At 38.5% G+C, this 17,552-nt stretch overlaps 2 protein-coding genes and 4 non-coding genes across 6 annotated transcripts; all 6 read left to right on the top strand.

Annotated features, from left to right (window-relative positions):
* Positions 1 to 210: 210 nt before the first annotated feature.
* On the top strand, positions 211 to 282 carry Trnag-ucc. The gene has a single exon. It is a non-coding gene; the product is annotated as a tRNA-Gly (tRNA).
* Positions 283 to 7,621: 7,339 nt separating this feature from the next.
* Positions 7,622 to 7,693, top strand: Trnag-ucc. Its single transcript has one exon. It is a non-coding gene; the product is annotated as a tRNA-Gly (tRNA).
* Positions 7,694 to 7,833: 140 nt separating this feature from the next.
* Trnag-ucc lies at positions 7,834 to 7,905 on the top strand. The gene has a single exon. It is a non-coding gene; the product is annotated as a tRNA-Gly (tRNA).
* A 359-nt stretch (positions 7,906 to 8,264) lies between these two features.
* Positions 8,265 to 8,336, top strand: Trnag-ucc. The gene has a single exon. It is a non-coding gene; the product is annotated as a tRNA-Gly (tRNA).
* Positions 8,337 to 13,765: 5,429 nt separating this feature from the next.
* Positions 13,766 to 14,980, top strand: LOC119551438 (L-asparaginase-like protein GD25160). The gene has a single exon (XM_037860781.1). The coding sequence runs from the start codon at positions 13,766 to 13,768 to the stop codon at positions 14,978 to 14,980; it is 1,215 nt and encodes a 404-aa protein (XP_037716709.1).
* A 1,484-nt stretch (positions 14,981 to 16,464) lies between these two features.
* LOC119550750 lies at positions 16,465 to 17,395 on the top strand. Its single transcript, XM_037859671.1, has 3 exons — positions 16,465 to 16,720; positions 16,773 to 16,927; positions 17,016 to 17,395. The coding sequence occupies exons 1-3, from the start codon at positions 16,510 to 16,512 to the stop codon at positions 17,343 to 17,345; spliced, it is 696 nt and encodes a 231-aa protein (XP_037715599.1). The 5' UTR covers positions 16,465 to 16,509; the 3' UTR covers positions 17,346 to 17,395.
* The last annotated feature ends 157 nt before the right edge of the window (positions 17,396 to 17,552 follow it).

Raw genomic sequence — 17,552 nt, 5'->3', positions numbered from 1 at the left:
AGTTGACTGAACCCAACAAAAACATACATATAATTTCTTAATGATTGCTAAAACGACCCAATTTGATAAGCGAGAACATAAAGATTTCCATAATCTCGTTTTGTGAAGCGTGGCTGGGGCTTGTTCTATTTTAAGAACGGGTTTCTCTTCCAGTTCTGAAGAGAGTAAGGGGTTGAGCTATGGAGGTAAATATACTCGCCTGCTTCAAGAGCGTCGATGGTGTAGCGGTTAGCATAGTTGCCTTCCAAGCAGTTGATCCGGGTTCGACTCCCGGTCGACGCAGTTAACTTTTTTCTTTTTTTTTTAATAAAAGGTATTCCAAATTTACACGGTACCTCGCAGAAAACTCTCTAACGGACTTCAGCGCTATTTGGATGGTAAAATAAAACCTACCGTCTTGCCCGAAATAATAAAAGCTAAATAATAATAATAAATAGATTATTAGGGAAGTTACTTGGAAAATAATATAAAAAGGCCTTAAGCAGACGGTGGCTTTACGGCCAATAGAAGTAGGTGGCGCTCGCCACCTTTGCTTTGATGTTCCAGGGGTACAAACATTTCCGGAACTTTAGGATCTGGTATATTATTAATCTCATGTCAGCATTTTTTCGAACCTTTCTTACGTTTTATAGAAATAAATCAATCTTGTCAAGCCTATGTATATATTGTTTAGCAAGCCCAATTTAATATAACACCTGCTCCCAATTCACTTTATCAAGTCTAGCTGTTTAATAACTCGCCCAACTGTCCAAAACCAAATATTTGCATTGAAAATTTAATTATGCTGACATTGTCTCAGAGCTCAACATGTAAATATTTAAGCTTGTAATTTGGTGTTCGCATTTAGGATGAACATCTTTGGGCAGGTCCAAGGTCAATGAACGTTGCCCTGGGGAGGGGTATAGATTTACTAGGGCTGGAGACCAGTAATTAGTATGCCGTTTGCGTTTAGCAAAGCGTTTTGTTTGCACTAAATTCTCAATAACAGATTTTCGGAGTACTGTACACCCAGGGGAAAATGTTGGTATATTTTATGGAAAGATGTAGGAGTTATGATTAAAGATTGCCATTATGAGAAGGAAAGGTTTATAGCTTACTTTTCAATGGCTGTATTTTAAACATCTATTAAGTTTTTATACTGAGAACTGAACTTCAACTTCCGACTACTAACATTTTGGCTAGGCCTTTTCTCTCCTTTTTATCCACTTCCTTGGCAACTCATTTGCTATTCATTTCGGAGCTGTCCTGTTCTTGACTTATGCGTATTACTGCAAATATCAATTAATGCTGAAAACGTGCGTGAAATATTCAATACGCTTTCTGCCCCTGACACGCACTGACCTTGGATTATAATCAAGCCCCATGTGGAGTAGTGTGGCAGATAAGGACCCGCAGAGGGCTAACATAATTGATTTGGAGCCCGATTTATGTGTCTGCCTGCCGGGGGGAAAGGGTCAAGTCACGCACACAATCGGAACTTTCGAGCTGCCCTCGGTTGGCCCTCAAATATGTTCAAGTTGCCGCTTTGCCGACGATGTTGCTGCTGTGTCGTTGTGGTTGCTGCCGTACTTGCAACACTGGAGTATGCAAAGCGTGCCTCACTGCACTTGGGAGCACTTGAGGCATCATTGCGCAAATAGCTAGTGGCCGCAATAGCTTGCAACACCCTCGAATGCTAAATCTGGGTTAACCGGACCCGGAGCTATTTAATTTGGTTCGGTTTGAGCCAACCGCATTTGGAGATAATAACCATGAAATCGAGATTATTATAACAGACAGTTGAAATTCGACGCCTATCATTTCGTGTCAACTGTGAATAAAGGCTTCTAAATCGGTGGTGACTGATTATCTGATTATCAACTAAATATCTAGGCTTATTTAAAAAAATTCGTGATGACCTTGAAAAAAAGCTCTAGGGATGTTAAGCGTTTTTTTAAATTTATCGAGCTATTAAATCAGAAAACCAGTGTCATAAGACCTTTACCGAAAAATGTTAAGTGAGAAATATTAGTTTAACAAATGACTTTTGAATCACAAAAACTCCTGTAGCGCTGAAAATTGCCCAATTTACCTACTCAATAAATAATATTAATTTTTTTCATTGGTAGAATTAATTCTTAAACTAATTCTCGAATTAATTCGAGTAGTATCCGTTTAATCGGACCCGGAGCTATTTAATTTGGTTCGGTTTGAGCCAACCGCATTTGGAGATAATAACCATGAAATCGAGATTATTATAACAGACAGTTGAAATTCGACGCCTATCATTTCGTGTCAACTGTGAATAAAGGCTTCTAAATCGGTGGTGACTGATTATCTGATTATCAACTAAATATCTAGGCTTATTTAAAAAAATTCGTGATGACCTTGAAAAAAAGCTCTAGGGATGTTAAGCGTTTTTTTAAATTTATCGAGCTATTAAATCAGAAAACCAGTGTCATAAGACCTTTACCGAAAAATGTTTAGTGAGAAATATTAGTTTAACAAATGACATTTGAATCACAAAAACTCCTGTAGCGCTGAAAATTGCCCAATTTACCTACTCAATAAATAATATTAATTTTTTTCATTGGTAGAATTAATTCTCAAACTAATTCTCGAATTAATTCGAGTAGTATCCGTTTAATCGGTGCTCTTTCTCTTAAAATTATAATTAAAATCCCTAGATTAACATAAGAAAATAGTGCATAAAAATATAATAATATTTTTGATCTGTTACTGGCCCTTTTTTGCCACCACTTAAAGACAATATTTGGTTTGATTCCCCCAGCTGCGCTTTACGTTTTTGGCATTTCAATGGCCACCACGCCCCTTTTCATTTGGCTCCCAGCACGTTTTGTTCCACTTTGTTTATTTGGCACTCGCATATTTATCGCAGCTACTGTCTGCCCCTCCTTTCTGTATTATGATGACCGGTCAGCTGGTGTTGTTTTGCTTTTGCTGCCCACTGTGGCTGATGGGCCTCCCTATGCTGTTTGTGTTTGCTCTGCGGCATCTTCACAGCTGAGTGATTGCAGCCCAATATTTGTCTTTGTCCACCGCTGGGCCACCGGCAACAGAGGGTTAAACGGGGTCAGGGGGCAAAGGTAGGTGCTGCGGGACCACCAAAGAATGGCCTGAAAAACAAACCATTTGTAATTGTAATTTCTGCCACATGCGCATAAATGATTTCTCGATAAAAAGGTTTCAAATAAAATACTGTTTTATCGACTGATCAAAAAATGAAGTGATTTTTGTGTTGTAAAAAATATGTAAAAATGCTTGACTGGTTTTATCTTAAAAGTTAAATGAATGTAAATTTGTTTAAAAAATCAGAAAAAGAAACCGAAATATGTTGTACGCAATATTATAAAATGATATAGTATTTATTTTTCATAGTCACATTTAAAAAGAATAAAAAACAATTTAGGTAATTTGTTGGCTATATTTCAAACCTGTCTATAATATGGCTATCATAAAAACTAAAGTACCCACCTTGAAACCCCTTCTATGCGATTATATCTACAGCAATCACCAGATCCAATCTTCTCCCGACCCCACACACACACTCCCCCAGATCAATCGCTGTCATCTCATTCTATTTCCACATCCATTTAGCATCTGCTTCAATCTGCCGCTCAATCGCCGGCCAGAACTCTCCGCATTAATGTCTCTGTTAAATTGCCAGCTAAAAGCCAACGAGCTGTGGAGTTTAATTAAAAAAGAGCCTAGGATGCTCCCGCCTCCCAGCACATCCATATGGGTATACCTACATACAGGCGCATATCAATTACGCAGGCGATTAAGCCAAACAAACTGCCAACTGATTGGCGATGCATGCCAATGCCAAAACCGAAGACCTGAAAGGAGCCCACAAAGATGAGACTCTCAGAGGAACACTGCAAATAAAAATAGATAAAATCTTCCAATTATACTTACCTTACTTTCCAAACTTTATTTTTTTTAAGCCTTAAATACTATTAATTGTCTTTTGTTATAAATACTTATATTTGAATATAATAAAAATTAATATAATTTTTAAATTTTAGAGAAAGACTTAAGGTTCTTACATATATAACAGAAATTGCTAAGTAATTCTTTATATTACTTACACATTGGATTTTAATAATCTCATTAGTGTAAAACTTACAACTTTTTCGGGAGTCGCAGTACATTTTTTAAAGATCTCTACGATCGATGACACAAAAGTTCGCATATTTATAAGTAATAAATCATTGATCATCATAGAAAAATGCCTAACATTTTCCCGTGCACTGTCCATTCGTGTCGACGATAGAAAAACGGCCAGAACGCAAGTGACGGGGTCTAGACCGCGTTACGCACACGAATTGTCAACTGGTTAAAGGAAACTGGTTAAGAAAATTGCAGCCTTGATTGCATGTGACCGCCAGCAACACGCACATATACAAAATAGTATAGCCATGCATTTTGTATAGAATGGCCATCGGAAGACGTCGAAGGAGACGGGGTTTTAGGCCAAGTGGAGCCAGCAACGGGGCCTTAATTTGGCTTAAATGGCCGGCCAAATTGCATGGCTACCTCAACACTATGCAAATGCATTTTCCACTCTCTGTGTGCCTGCGTGTAATAATTTTCCAATTTCATGCAATTTAATTTCCGTTGTCATGCGGCGAACGAAGAATTCTTCGTTATTCAGGCCTGAAAATCCGCAGCGTGGCTAAAATGTCGCGAGTTTTTCGGCTGGTCATGGTGCAAGATAATTGCATTTTGTTGTTAATATCTAATTCTATAGCTAAACCGTTGGTTAAGGGAACCGTTATGGCGATGAGTGAATAGAAAAAAATAAAAGAAAGTTTAAAAGAAAGTCAAGGTTTATTAAGAAGCTTATTTTTCAATTATAAGGAATTTTAGATTTTAAGTTAAGCAAAATCTTAGTTTTTAGGTAACAGAGTTCACTTCATGGGCAGATAAAAAAATACGTAATATTTTTTTAAGGTTCAGCGATGGTAAATGTAAAACTAACAAATAAAATACAAATAAATTCTTAAAATTTAAAAAAATGTATTCCTATTATCCTGTTTTTCTTTTAAAACTTATGGTATGGTATAAAAATATTCCCAAAATGTAAGCATGTTATTCCTTTATCCAATTAAAAGTCTGTAATAAGTCTAGGCTGAATAACTCGGGTTACGAAAAAAAGAAGACAATGCCGAAAAACAAGGTCCCAGACATTGTTGCCAATGGACGTACACAAAAAGCATCGCTGGACCCAGGAACATCCCATCGAATTCCGCACATCCACTGGCACCCACTATACTCGTAAAGTGGACAATTCATGGCTCCGTGGCGGCGGCAACAACTTCGTTCTCACCTTGATCCCAATCAACCTTTGGTGACATCCGACAACCTCCTCGGGACTGCGACTCCTCCGGTCCGAACATGGCAGCCACATAGCACTGGATGTGTTCCCCTCTTTTTATTTGGCCTGTTGCCGCGTCTTGGCCAACTAATTAGCGGGGATAGAGCAACAAGGCTGCGATCCTCTTGGCCTGGAAAACTATCCGACAGCAGCTGCAAAATGCACATACAAACGTATACGAGCCGAACGACAAATTTGCAGAAAATTGCTCATGTGGTGCACATTCTAATTCTATTAGCCAAAAGCACCGCAGGCAATTATGAAGCCCAAGTGGATGTGGCCCGGTTGCAAGTTGTCCATGGCCTGATGCCTTTAATTTCCGCACGCACAGCTTGAAAATATTTCAGAGGTGGTGGTGGGGAGTACGGGGTCCCATGGACCACTGGCCACTGGGGTAAGCAACTGTCCGCTTTTGTAATTTACTACCCGAAAGTCCCCTCTGGGGTCCCACAATAACCCCCGTCCAACTTTGGCTTACGCGCATACAAATAAATGGAAAATAAATAAAGTCTTCTCTTCGTGGTGTAAAATGCAGAATACCCATTACCAGTAATATCTATAAAAAATATTTTACCTCTTTTCAGACCCCCAAAAGTATGCCTGAAAGTATTAGTCAACCGAATTCGAACAATCAGCACGCTTATCATCATAAATCCCCAACCTTCATACCTCTCGATTACTTAACCCACTGAAAGTTTAAAGTTACAAAGCAAAAATTTGCACGCTGTGAAAAAAAGCGATGGAATCTCAACATGCAAAGTGTGTGGGCCAAATTAATATAAATACTTATTTTGGGAAATATTTAATTAAAATTTTGCTATTAAGGCCAGCCACAATGCAAGTTTTATGCACATATTAATTTTGCCATGCAAGAACAAATATCCGCATTTTAATTTTAGTGCTCAACTTTGTCATCGCTTTTGTATTTAACTTGTTTAATATGAATGGCATAAACAGTTGATAAAACTATTTACATATCCATCATTTCAATCGCATAATCACACAATGGCACTTCACATTGTTTGATAATTAATTGAGAGTGGGTAGAATTTTTTAATGATATTGGTATACTCTTCAAAAGAATGACTTGTAGGAGAGGTTTTTGAAGAAGACTGAAAGAAGAGATAAGACATCTTATTGCTTAAAATCATTTCCCGTATTAAGACAAAAAGGTATAATCAATATTCAGCTTTCTGAATTATTATTTAGATTTTAAGATTACAAAAGGGTAGAATAATAAATAGGTAGTAATATTTCTTTTTTCTCAAAAATCTGTGAATCATCATTGGAAATCATATATTATCAACCTTTTATCTCCAGATTTCGTGGACTAAATGACCAAAAATATATAAAAAAAAAGTCAGTTAAATGTGGTAGAAAAACATCTAGTTAATGCCTCTACTCAAATCCCATAAACCCTTTAAAAGAGCATCGAGTATACCATTAGTAGTAAACTTTGAAAGCAAAAAGTCTGGCGATGACGAGCTCAAGTCGGAGGGCATAGGCCAAACACCGCCCTCGCTGATTATGGAGGAAAAGATGAGGCCTGGAAAATGGGGGGAGAATAGCTCCGTACTATCTGAAATGCAGATGATTATGATATTTGCCAACTGGCAGAAACTTTTTTAATAAGTTTGTCAAAAGCAAAGTCTGGCAGGCAGCGGAGGCTTCTTTTTTCGCACACCAGACTCGTCGTTTTCCGCCTGTTCGCTTGGCATTCGGAGTCGTTGAGCAAGTTTGTCCACAGGCGGTCTCTGTCGAACAGAAAACCCATTGACCTTTGACACCTACGCAACACCTACACGGAGGTTAAAGAGGTTTTCACACCGTTTCCACACTCTCGGTGGAGCTGGGCAAACAAATTCAACCAATTACTCTCAAAGCAAATACGCAATCATCATAAATATCATTTTATTTATCTTACGGCAGCCGATAAATTGTAAAGATTTTTACAATTTATAATGGAATAGCACGAGGTGTCTGAAGTCAACGGCAAACACAAGTGTGTTTCTTGAAGTAGTAATTAAATAATATTTTTTTGTTGGGAACAATGAGTAATACTTACTTGATTGTTATAGGTAAAGCTGAAACTTAGCTAGCTTAGCTCTTTCTTATAAGTCTCTTTTCACTCTATGAATCTCTCTTCCAGTTTTGCTCCACCCTTTCCTCACCTCTTTCTCCCATCTTTCTCTTTCTGAAACTCATCTTTTTAGTTCAGTTATTTTTTCGCTCGATTCATAGGCGTCGGTGGTGTAGCGGTTAGCATAGTTGCCTTCCAAGCAGTTGATCCGGGTTCGACTCCCGGCCGACGCATACTTCATTTTTATAAAAAATATTTTTTTAATAAGTTTTTATGTTTTTGGTTGAACAGTTTTAATTTCAATTGTTTTTTTTACAAGCCCTAATCTTTTATTAGTAGTCTTTTTGGAGTTATTTTTCCTTTTCTTTTGTGGGCGTCGGTGGTGTAATGGTCAGCATAGTTGCCTTCCAAGCAGTTGATCCGGGTTCGATTCCCGGCCGACGCACAAGTAAATTTTTTTTCTTCATTAATTTTTGTGTATCGGCTAGCACAGTTTCCTTAAAAACCGTTAATTGATCCCAGTCGACGCTAAAGCAAACATTTTATTAAGTACTTGTCAATTTTTTTTACTTTTAAATGTTTCTTATTTGAGATTATTTATTTATTTAACATGATAGTAAAGTTTACAAAACTTATACTAACATAGGGGGTGTAGTGCTAGCTACGAGGCCTTCGACTACGTATTTATTTACTTAATTTAACAATGTTCTTATTTGAAATATTTTTTAATTTTACTATATTTTTATGTTTGTTAAATAATTAATAAATTGTCTTGGTTAAGTTTTTTTTTTGTTACCTTCATTGGCGTCGGTGGTGTAATGGTTAGCATAGTTGCCTTCCAAGCAGTTGACCCGGGTTCGATTCCCGGCCGACGCATATGTACATTTTTTTAACATTTTTGTTTTTTATTTAAGAGTTTTAAATTGTATTTTCTTCTATTATGTGCCTTAACTAATTTAAAATAGTATTCATTATTTGTTTCTGAATTGTTCACCTTATAAATTATTTTCTTTTTATTCCGCACCCAAGTTACCAACATAGAAATTCATATTCTGACATTTTCCACTCCCACGGTTTTTTGATAATTTCCCAATAAATTTATGGAAATTGCTCAAATCAACGGGAATCAAAGAAGCATAACTTTTTGGTCTTTATTTCCGTTCCGATTTGACGTTTTGCATTCGAAATGTGATTGAGCGGCCAAATCAAAAGTTGGCCGAAACACAAATTATCCATTAGACGGGACATCAGCGCGGTCATAATGGGCAGTTTGGCTATTATCAATTCAAGGCGATTAAACGTTTATCGATTGACACAACATGGCTGGTGGTCCTCCCTTCCCCATATAGCGTCTATATATATACCCATTCTCAATCCCAATCGCGATCCCCAGCGCTGCTGTCAATGCTGTCAACATAATTAACGGCAAATGTCTGCGTACGACTGGCAGCCAAAGTCTCAGGGCCATGACAAGAAGTTATGCGACGGATTGTGAGGACGATACGATGATGATTATGATGATACTTTCGACGAATGTGATGATGGTCGGTGGCCCAGCGCTCCCGTTGTAATTTCCCCGCATAATTACACGAAATATGTAAATGAGCGAAGGCGTCGCCAGCGCTTGACTTTGACTTTGGCTTCCGCCTTGGGACTTCTGCACAGAGGGAAAAATATATCTAATAAGGAGTATGTTAGACTTATCTTGATATTAAAATTATTATTTTAGAAATGAATTGCTTATGCTTCTTATAAAAATAGGAAACGTTATGACCATATGAAACTCGGATCTCTGATTTATTACGCAAAGAGATGGCAGCCTATATAATATATAAATTCCCTTCTCAAGGGTACCTCAACTTTTAAAAATAAATTCAGTCAGTTAGTCTAAGTCTAACCAAGTGTCTTATGGCTATATTCTTCTTCAAGGCCAGTAGTGCTATAAACATATCTTTTGTTTGAAAAGAATCTAATAACTTATTAATGTATTTTATATTGCTGTAAGTTAAGATTCTAGCACTATATAATTTTTTTATTAAGCAACATATTTTTTTCTGTGTGGGAGTTATGTTCTGAGCTCTCCCCACTTTTATTGTTTGATTACTTATACGAAAGGTGATTACGTGCAATTAATGCATCAATGCAACGTTGGATATCTGGAATATATTGAATACTAATGATGGGCACACACACACTCCAGATAATTGCGGGCCATAAATCGCAAAGTCAGGGATGCGAAAGATGCCGAAAGGAGCAAGATTCAATGACTCGGGCTCGAGGGCAGCAAACTCCTAGCCAAACTCCAACTGCTCGTCTAGTCGATGTCATTGGCTGCAGACGTTCTCCAGACAGACAGCCATCCCGCCCTGTGGCCATATCTCATTGTCATAACGGACAGTGCTGACAGTAAATAATCCATCAATAATTGCATCCTCCAGTTGGCCGGGATCTGCTGGGTCTCCTCGCAATTTCGAGTTTTTCCAGTTGGCCTGGATGGCGATGGCCCTCGGCGATTTCCACTCTCGGCCATGGCCAATGCTTTATGTCAATTGTGCTGACATTAATCATGGCAGTTTTGATTGCCCGATGTCGCGTTCTGCTTAAAATTGCCCACCCAAGGGTTTGACAACTAGAAAAATCTCCTCCTAACTCTCGTTGGGTGTCCGGTGGAACTGGTTCCCCGCTGGGGGATCGGGATCTCATCTTGATTAAACGTATAAAGTCTACTCGTGGACATTTGATTAGAGACAGCTTGGAATGTGGCCTTTATTAATCCACTTTGCTAACCGGTAGGAGTTTTGCAATTGAAATAAACTTTTTAGGATCTTGGCTAAGGAAAATGAGGTAAGTGGTACTGAATTTGGAAAAAACATATTTGATTTTTAGCCCCTTTGATATCTACCTGTTATCAAGGTGGCTAAAAATAAGTATATATCAAATACATTTGCAATTTAAATAGGATTTTTAAGATCTTACCTTAAGAAAACAGGATAAGTGACTCTGAAAACACTCAAAAAAATGTTTGATTACTTGGAAATCAGAACTAACTTCAAAATAATAAGTATTGAACGAAAATGAAAATATTTAATTTTAATATGTGAAGATATTTTATGATAATAATAATAATATGATAAATTATAAAGCCAACTTAAAATGCTATTTAAATTACGGCCTTTATTTTTTATGTAAGCCAATAAAATGATTTTAAAACTTTACTTATGCTACGATTTTTAAGTAAATAGTATATACCTGTTCTGCAATTTGTTTTAATATACATATATTTTTAAAAGACTTTAAGTGTATATTTAAGAACTCCTGGAAATATAATAAACCTGTTGAAATACGAAATGTATCTCCCAGTTTTCCAACTGGATTGAGATACACCCGCACTGACAGCCGCTGAAGCAGTTCGTTTATATTTGTTTATGTTAAATATTGGAGTGCATGTGGAAGCCACTGAAAGAGAAGAGTTGAGCGCCACTTGAAGCCATTTTCAGGTCAACTAATGGTGGCATTTTGGCAAGAGCAAAGGAAGCGGCCAAATGGAGGGGTAACAGGTAACCGAGGGGGGGGCGGCACATGCATCAGTGGCAACAACAACAGCAATAATGCGAAGAACTTTTTACTGGAAAAGTGGATTTTCTTTTGCGCCATTTTGCGGTATTTCACGTTTCTTTGGCTCGGTTTCTCCTTCTGCTCCTCCTGGCAGTTTTGTTTGTTTGCCTTCTGCTTTGGCAAGTTATTTACGTTTTGCTACACACCGCACAGCAAACTTAACCCATGCCACCCCACCGCCAAGCCAAGCCGCCCGACACAAAGTGCTGCTTTTGGCTGCGTCCAGGCGCAAAAGTGTTTGTAGCCGCCGGCAAGCTTATTTAGCCGCTCAAGAGCCTCCGCAGACTTGGGGTTCGGGGGTATACGGGGGTTTCTGGGGGTTCTTGGCGGTTCTTGGGGGTTCTTTGGGGGCCTTGTGGGGGGAATCTGGGTCAGGGTTCAGACTCAAAGATTGTACCTGACATAGAAAACTTGGAGCAGAGGGTTAAGTGAGGGAAGCCAAGGAAGTGAAAGGATGTGGCGCTGTCAATCTGCTAATTTTTGAAAGTAGTTTGCGGCTGCTAAAGCCAAATCAAAGGTATGCTAAATAAATGAAATGAGCAGCAAGAGTTACTTTCTTTGTTCCAAGTATTTTTTATATTTTATAAAGGAGACCACCTAATATCTTTAAATCTTAAAAGTGCAATGTGGTTTTATCTTTTATAATTTATACAGATTTTTTTAGACCTTAGAAATAGGCAAAAGCCTTAATAACCTAAGGAAAATTTAAGGAAAGTAATTATTTCTGCATAGAAAAAAAAAGTAGTAAGTCTTGTATTCAGTTAACTTATTTAATGTATATATTATTCTTCCCATTTTAATAATAACTAATATTAAAAATATATGTTTTTCCCGAACTATGTAAATACAATTCCTAACTAAATAATCGTCCTCTAACACTCACTTAAATCCAGCATTTGGCCGCATTTATAGATGGTTTCTGCGATGGCCACAATTCGCAAATGCCAAAACGTAATCCGAGCGGCGAACAATATTCAGTGACAACCGAACTACAGCACCAGCAATCAAATCAGCCAATCAACTGTCGATTACTTAAGCCAGTTTCAATCAACACGGCCAAAACCAAACCCAAACTGGCCAACACACACACTCGCGCATACACATACGGGCAGATAGGTACACAAATACAGATGCACAGCCATCGAATTACAAATCTCAAACGCACAATAAACGCAATTACTCGGGTGTGCGAGTGAGAGGGGCTGTGGGAGAGAGCGGGACGGGGTAAAGGCGGACCGCAGGCGAAAATAACGTGGGCCAAAAGGAAATCGAAAGGCCGGGCGCCAAGGATTTATGCAATTTCGGCCCAACAACTAACCATTCGCTGGGCTTCACCAATCAATCAGCAGTCAATACATATGCCCAACATGATTGAAGTCAATTGTGAGAAAAACAGCATTTTTGATAAGTGGAAAGAGGCTGGGGAAATGCCAGTGGGGGCTATTTTATCGTGGGCCCATTTCCAATCAGCCGTAGATTACTTACACCAAAAACTATGTGTAATATTTGACAGGGACTGCCAAAATTAACATAAGTACAACATAATCATAAGCTGAATTAGTATGTGTAAGCTAAGTCAATAATTCTTTATTTTATTTGGGTAGAAGAATTAATAACTGTGTTCTGTCAAGTAGAAACTAACACTTTTTTTTGATATTATATTGTTTTTTTCATTTTACATTACATTAATGGATATTAAATTCGACGGAAAGTATGTAACAGGTAATAAGGCATGCAGGTTCTAGAGGTTCTTGCGCAGATCAAGTTTATTTTAGCTGGGTGACATGCCCACATACCACCCAAAAATGTGGCTACACATTTTAAAAGATTAAAATTTAAAATACTTTTATTTTATTCCGCTTGACCAAAAAAGAAAAAATAAATTGAATTTTTTTTTTAAACCAATTTCGTATAGATTTACTCATTTTACCGGAAATACCAGGTAATTTTGTCTGTTTCCACCCATTGGCAGTTGTTTTCTCCCCCTTTCCCAGACGATTGAAACAAAAGTTTTGTTTCCATCAGATATCCTCGCCCACACATCCACATCGCCGCACACACACAATCGAGAAAGCAAACAAACACCCATAAATTTATATAGACAAAGTTCGATGCATAACAAATGTTGTATCTTATGAGTTTGTCTGGCAGATATCTTGCTTGTTGACATTGTATAAATAGGATAAATACTTGCAAATTGTTTGTAGTAAATAAATCAAAATTTATTTGAGCCATTTGGGCTTGTAATGTATCTGGGGAGGTGTAAATTCCTTGGTTGGTAATTCATAGATTGAATGGCCTGCATTTGGCAAATGCCTTTTCTGTGTGTTTGTCACATGCTGACATTGTACTTTGGTAAACAAATTTACTAATTTCAGAAACAGCATTTATAGGCCCTAGTTATTAGGACAGATGCAATAGCTAAAAAGAAAGTTAATTATCATTTCTTTAAATTAAAGGTCTGTTTTGCCCTGCTATCTTTTATACAGATTTTTCACTTAAAAGCTTTTACTGTCAATCAAATGTTTTAAAATTGTTGAAGATTTCAGCTGTCCACTCTCTTTAGCACTCGTATTGAACAGCTTCGAGTTAATAAAAGTTCCTATGACTCAGGTATATTCTCAAGTCAGATTTGTAAAGAAACATTTGTGGATGGTAACTTTCAGTCATGAATAAGTTCTGTTCGGAGCATGTTGGCGCAAAGATGTTGCCTTCAACTGCTGATCCTCCTCCTGTTGTTAAAGTTACCCACCGGTGTTCAGGAAAGGTCCCGAAAATATTACTGGAATCCGAAAATGAGGGAGAGAAAGTTCAAAATGTTTGGAACCAGAAGGACTCAAATACAACCGCTGTTGATCAGTACATGGAACTACACGGATGCCAATTTGCAAGCGTGGAGTGTTTTGCAGCAGGGATCACGAAGGACTCGTCAGGCGGTGATCCAAGGATGTTTGGCCTGCCAAAGCCAGCGATGTGGCCGCCTTTTGGCCGGGGGAGCTGCTCCAGATGCGAATGGAACCTTGACCCTGGAAGCTGCCATCATGGATGGCTCAACCTTGAGATACGGTGCAGTTGCTGGCATGGAAGGAGTTCGCAATGCCATCCTCGTGGCAGATGCAGTTATAAGATACACAAAACACTCGCTTTTGGTGGGCAAAAGCGCTACGATATTTGCCCGATCCATGGGCTACAAGGAGGATTACCCTGAGAGTATGAGCACCCAGAAGGTGTTGAAAAAATGGAACTTAAACGCCTGTCAACCGAATTTCTGGCGTGACGTGAACCCTTCTCCCATGGAAAACTGTGGTTCATACACACCCTTACCCCAGCATCTGATGAAGCAACCATTGCACCCGGAATATCCCATCGTACTGGGTCAACACGATCAGCTGGCCTTTTTGGCCCTGGACGCAGAGGGTCAATTCCATGTGGCCAGCCAATCGAGTGGCGCCCCCTTTCGGATCCCCGGAAGGGTGGGGGATTCGGCGGTGCCAGGTGCCGGGATTTATGCGGATAATGAGGTGGGTGCCGCGGTGGCCAGTGGCGATGGAGATGTCCTCATGCGCCACCTGCCCGCCTTCCTGGCCGTCGAGGCGATGAGAGGGGGTCAAAAGCCGGACAAGGCCGCCGAGAGGGTGGTGCAACGCCTGCTGAGACACAATACCGAGTTCAATGGGGCCGTGGTGGTGGTCAATCGCAGGGGCATCTATGCCGCCGCCTGCGCAGGACTCGACGAGTTCCATTTCGTGGTCAGTGGGGGCAGGGAGTATCTCAGCATGGCCCGGGTGGAGCGGATCAAGTGTCTGGAGAGGCAGAGTGAAATCGTGGATGGCGGGCCCAAGGGACTGTTTCGTGGGAACCCCGAAAAGCAGGTGGTGCACAGGGCAGGGATTAAGTTAAGGTAGATAAGAGGGTTATAGAATCTTAGGTGTCCCAAAAACTGGTTATAATTGTCTCTACATTAAGAAAGCTGGGGTAAAAAGGGGGGGAACTATATAACAAAAGCTGCCATTAGTTTAAAGTTTACAATTTTTATGTCAGTTTCAATAAAATTGGAAATATTTAGTAATTTCAACCTTGTTTTAAATGTATTTTGTCATTATGTACATTATTTTATTAATTTAAAAACACAAAAAAAAAGAATAATATCAGAAAAATCCAATCCCTCGTCTTTTGTGTAGAGTTATAGAAATTATTTATCAAATTAACCTTAAAATTGCTATTCCTTTTATGGTTCTTCAAAATATTTTTAACCATAAGTTGATCTCTACCTGTTGTACCTAAACTTTATCTTCAGTTTTTCTTGCTTTCCATTTTTATTTACTTTCCAGTGGATTTTCCTACATCTGAAAAAATATTGACCCACTCTCCATTTCCTTTGTGTCATTTGCCTTTCCCTATTACCAAGGCTAAAAACTTTTCCTTGCCCACAAAGTAAGCTCCCAATTTTGGTGTAACGATTTCAGTTTTCCCACTTTCCTACACTTTTATTTTCCCTCACGCATTTTTATCCCCAATTCATCTGCTTTGCATATTTCTTTGTTATGTTTGTATTATTTTCCCTTCCTTTTCCATTTCGAGGCTTTCCCGCCCCTTACTTTTTAGGATTGTGTAACGTAATCCCCTCGTGCCGGTTGTAAGGGAAAATCTGCTGTAAATGTATGCAAATAAGTACAGCTGTGCTTTAATTTGCCTGGCCAACAAAGTTTGACCTCAGCATTAAAGTCCTCTTAGTAATGTTTCGCCTTTACTTGTAAGTAAACAGTATTATTATACTTAATTGATAGATTTAATTGGAGAATAACTGCTAGAAATATGAAACCATAAATAAATGTTGGACTAAGAAAGTCAAATTAAAAGCACAAATGTCTTACTCGTTTGTATCTTTTGCACACTTAGATTATAATGCAGTGGGTCATAAAATTGATTGCCATAACTCACACCGATCCAAACTGATAAGTTCCAGATAACCAAAGGGCAAATAAATTATCAAGTGACCGACTATGGGCAATTTAAAGGCCTCCTACATTTTAGATAAGAAAACCTCACAAAATAATAACAAATTAAATCAAAACTTATGCTAATAAATAAGTGGTAATTAAAAAGTATAATGAGTAGCATGAGTAACTGCAAAAAAATGCAATATCGTTAGCTTACATTTTCATCAGATAAGGTTCTTCAATGGGCAAGCAAACAAATCGTATATTCCGTGATATAAGTCCGGTAAGAATTACTAATCTATAGGAAAACATCTTGAAATTGCTTAGCACAACAAATACTGCATTGTAGTTTCTTTATCAGTCTGTCAACTGATTAATGCGAATTTTCTCAAGTGTCGCAAAACAATTGTGGATGTTTTCGATTTTTTCCAAATAAGTTGCAGCTTAGTTTCAGTTCGGTTTGGACGCCCAAAGGTGTTGGAGGCTCAAAGAAAATGTTGCAATCGGGAAAGTTTTTTATTTTGCTGGCTTGTCTACTGGCGGCTCAAGAGATTTCAGGAGAAATTTCAGCTGAAGTGCAGAATGCAGTCGATCTGCCCAAATGTTTTAGCTGTGAAGGTGTAAATTGTTTGAGAATAACCCGCCAGAATACCACGGTTAGCTGTTCTGATAAATTGGATGTCTGCGTTACCATTTATGAGGATTGTAAGTTTAATTCTGGAAATTAATAAAATATATTTAACCAAACTCTTTATAGATGCTGTCAGTGAGCGGGGCTGTTTCTCCCAGATTTCTTTGGCTGGTCAGGCAAAATGTGCGGCCAAGGACGACCAATGTCAAAAGTGCAGTGGTCAATTGTGCAACAACCAGGGACGCAGGGACTTCAGGTGCATTAAATGCATTGGTTCTGATGTAAGTATCTTGATATTACTATATTTTGAAAGTTATAAAACTATTTAGTATTTATTTAATATAATTAAAATTTGGTTTTAATCCCCAGTTGGCATCCTGTAACATAGGTTCCACTGCCTCTCTAGCCGCCTCCCAATGTGGCCTCCCCACATCAGCTAATTCCTACTGCTATGTCAAGGTCGTCGGCGATATGAAGGATAATCTGCAAAGAGGTTGTGCTCTGTCTGTAAAGGAACAAAAATCCTGTCTGGAGGACTCGGAATGTTCCCTCTGCCTGCCGGATAACTCTAGTGATTCTGTGGCGTGCAACAATTTTGATCTGCCGTTGGTCTCCAAATCGGGTGCTGATCAAAGTCAAAAATTCGCAGGCTTGAGCTTTGCTTTCCTTGCCTTGCTCTTGCTCAAAATGATGAACTAAATTTTAAATAAATAAACAAAAATAAAATAAATAATCGCTTGTTTTTCAAATGTTTTGTTTTTTTTTGCGTCAATTAACTAGCATGTGATTCTTGGAACAATTCCACAGTTCAATCAGAGGGGAATTCTTTGGCTGACAGTTTATTTTTTAACGGCCACTTCAATGAGGCTTCAATATACAGTCCGGGTGGGAACTTTAAAGCCAATA

This window comes from Drosophila subpulchrella, chromosome 2R (genome assembly GCF_014743375.2).
Source record: "Drosophila subpulchrella strain 33 F10 #4 breed RU33 chromosome 2R, RU_Dsub_v1.1 Primary Assembly, whole genome shotgun sequence".
NCBI lineage: Eukaryota > Metazoa > Arthropoda > Insecta > Diptera > Drosophilidae > Drosophila > Drosophila subpulchrella.
The sequence above is the reverse complement of the archived record's forward strand: the minus strand, read 5'-3'. Positions and strand labels throughout refer to the sequence as shown.

What these genes read in the sequence shown, in the direction of transcription:
- LOC119551438 (XM_037860781.1), top strand. Translation starts at nt 13,766, where the DNA reads ATGTTGGCGCAAAGATGTTGCCTTCAACTGCTGATCCTCCTCCTGTTG.
- LOC119550750 (XM_037859671.1), top strand. Translation starts at nt 16,510, where the DNA reads ATGTTGCAATCGGGAAAGTTTTTTATTTTGCTGGCTTGTCTACTGGCG. An exon ending in CGTTACCATTTATGAGGATT is followed by an intron (nt 16,721 to 16,772) that starts GTAAGTTTAATT and finishes AACTCTTTATAG; the next exon opens with ATGCTGTCAGTGAGCGGGGC. An exon ending in TTAAATGCATTGGTTCTGAT is followed by an intron (nt 16,928 to 17,015) that starts GTAAGTATCTTG and finishes TTTAATCCCCAG; the next exon opens with TTGGCATCCTGTAACATAGG.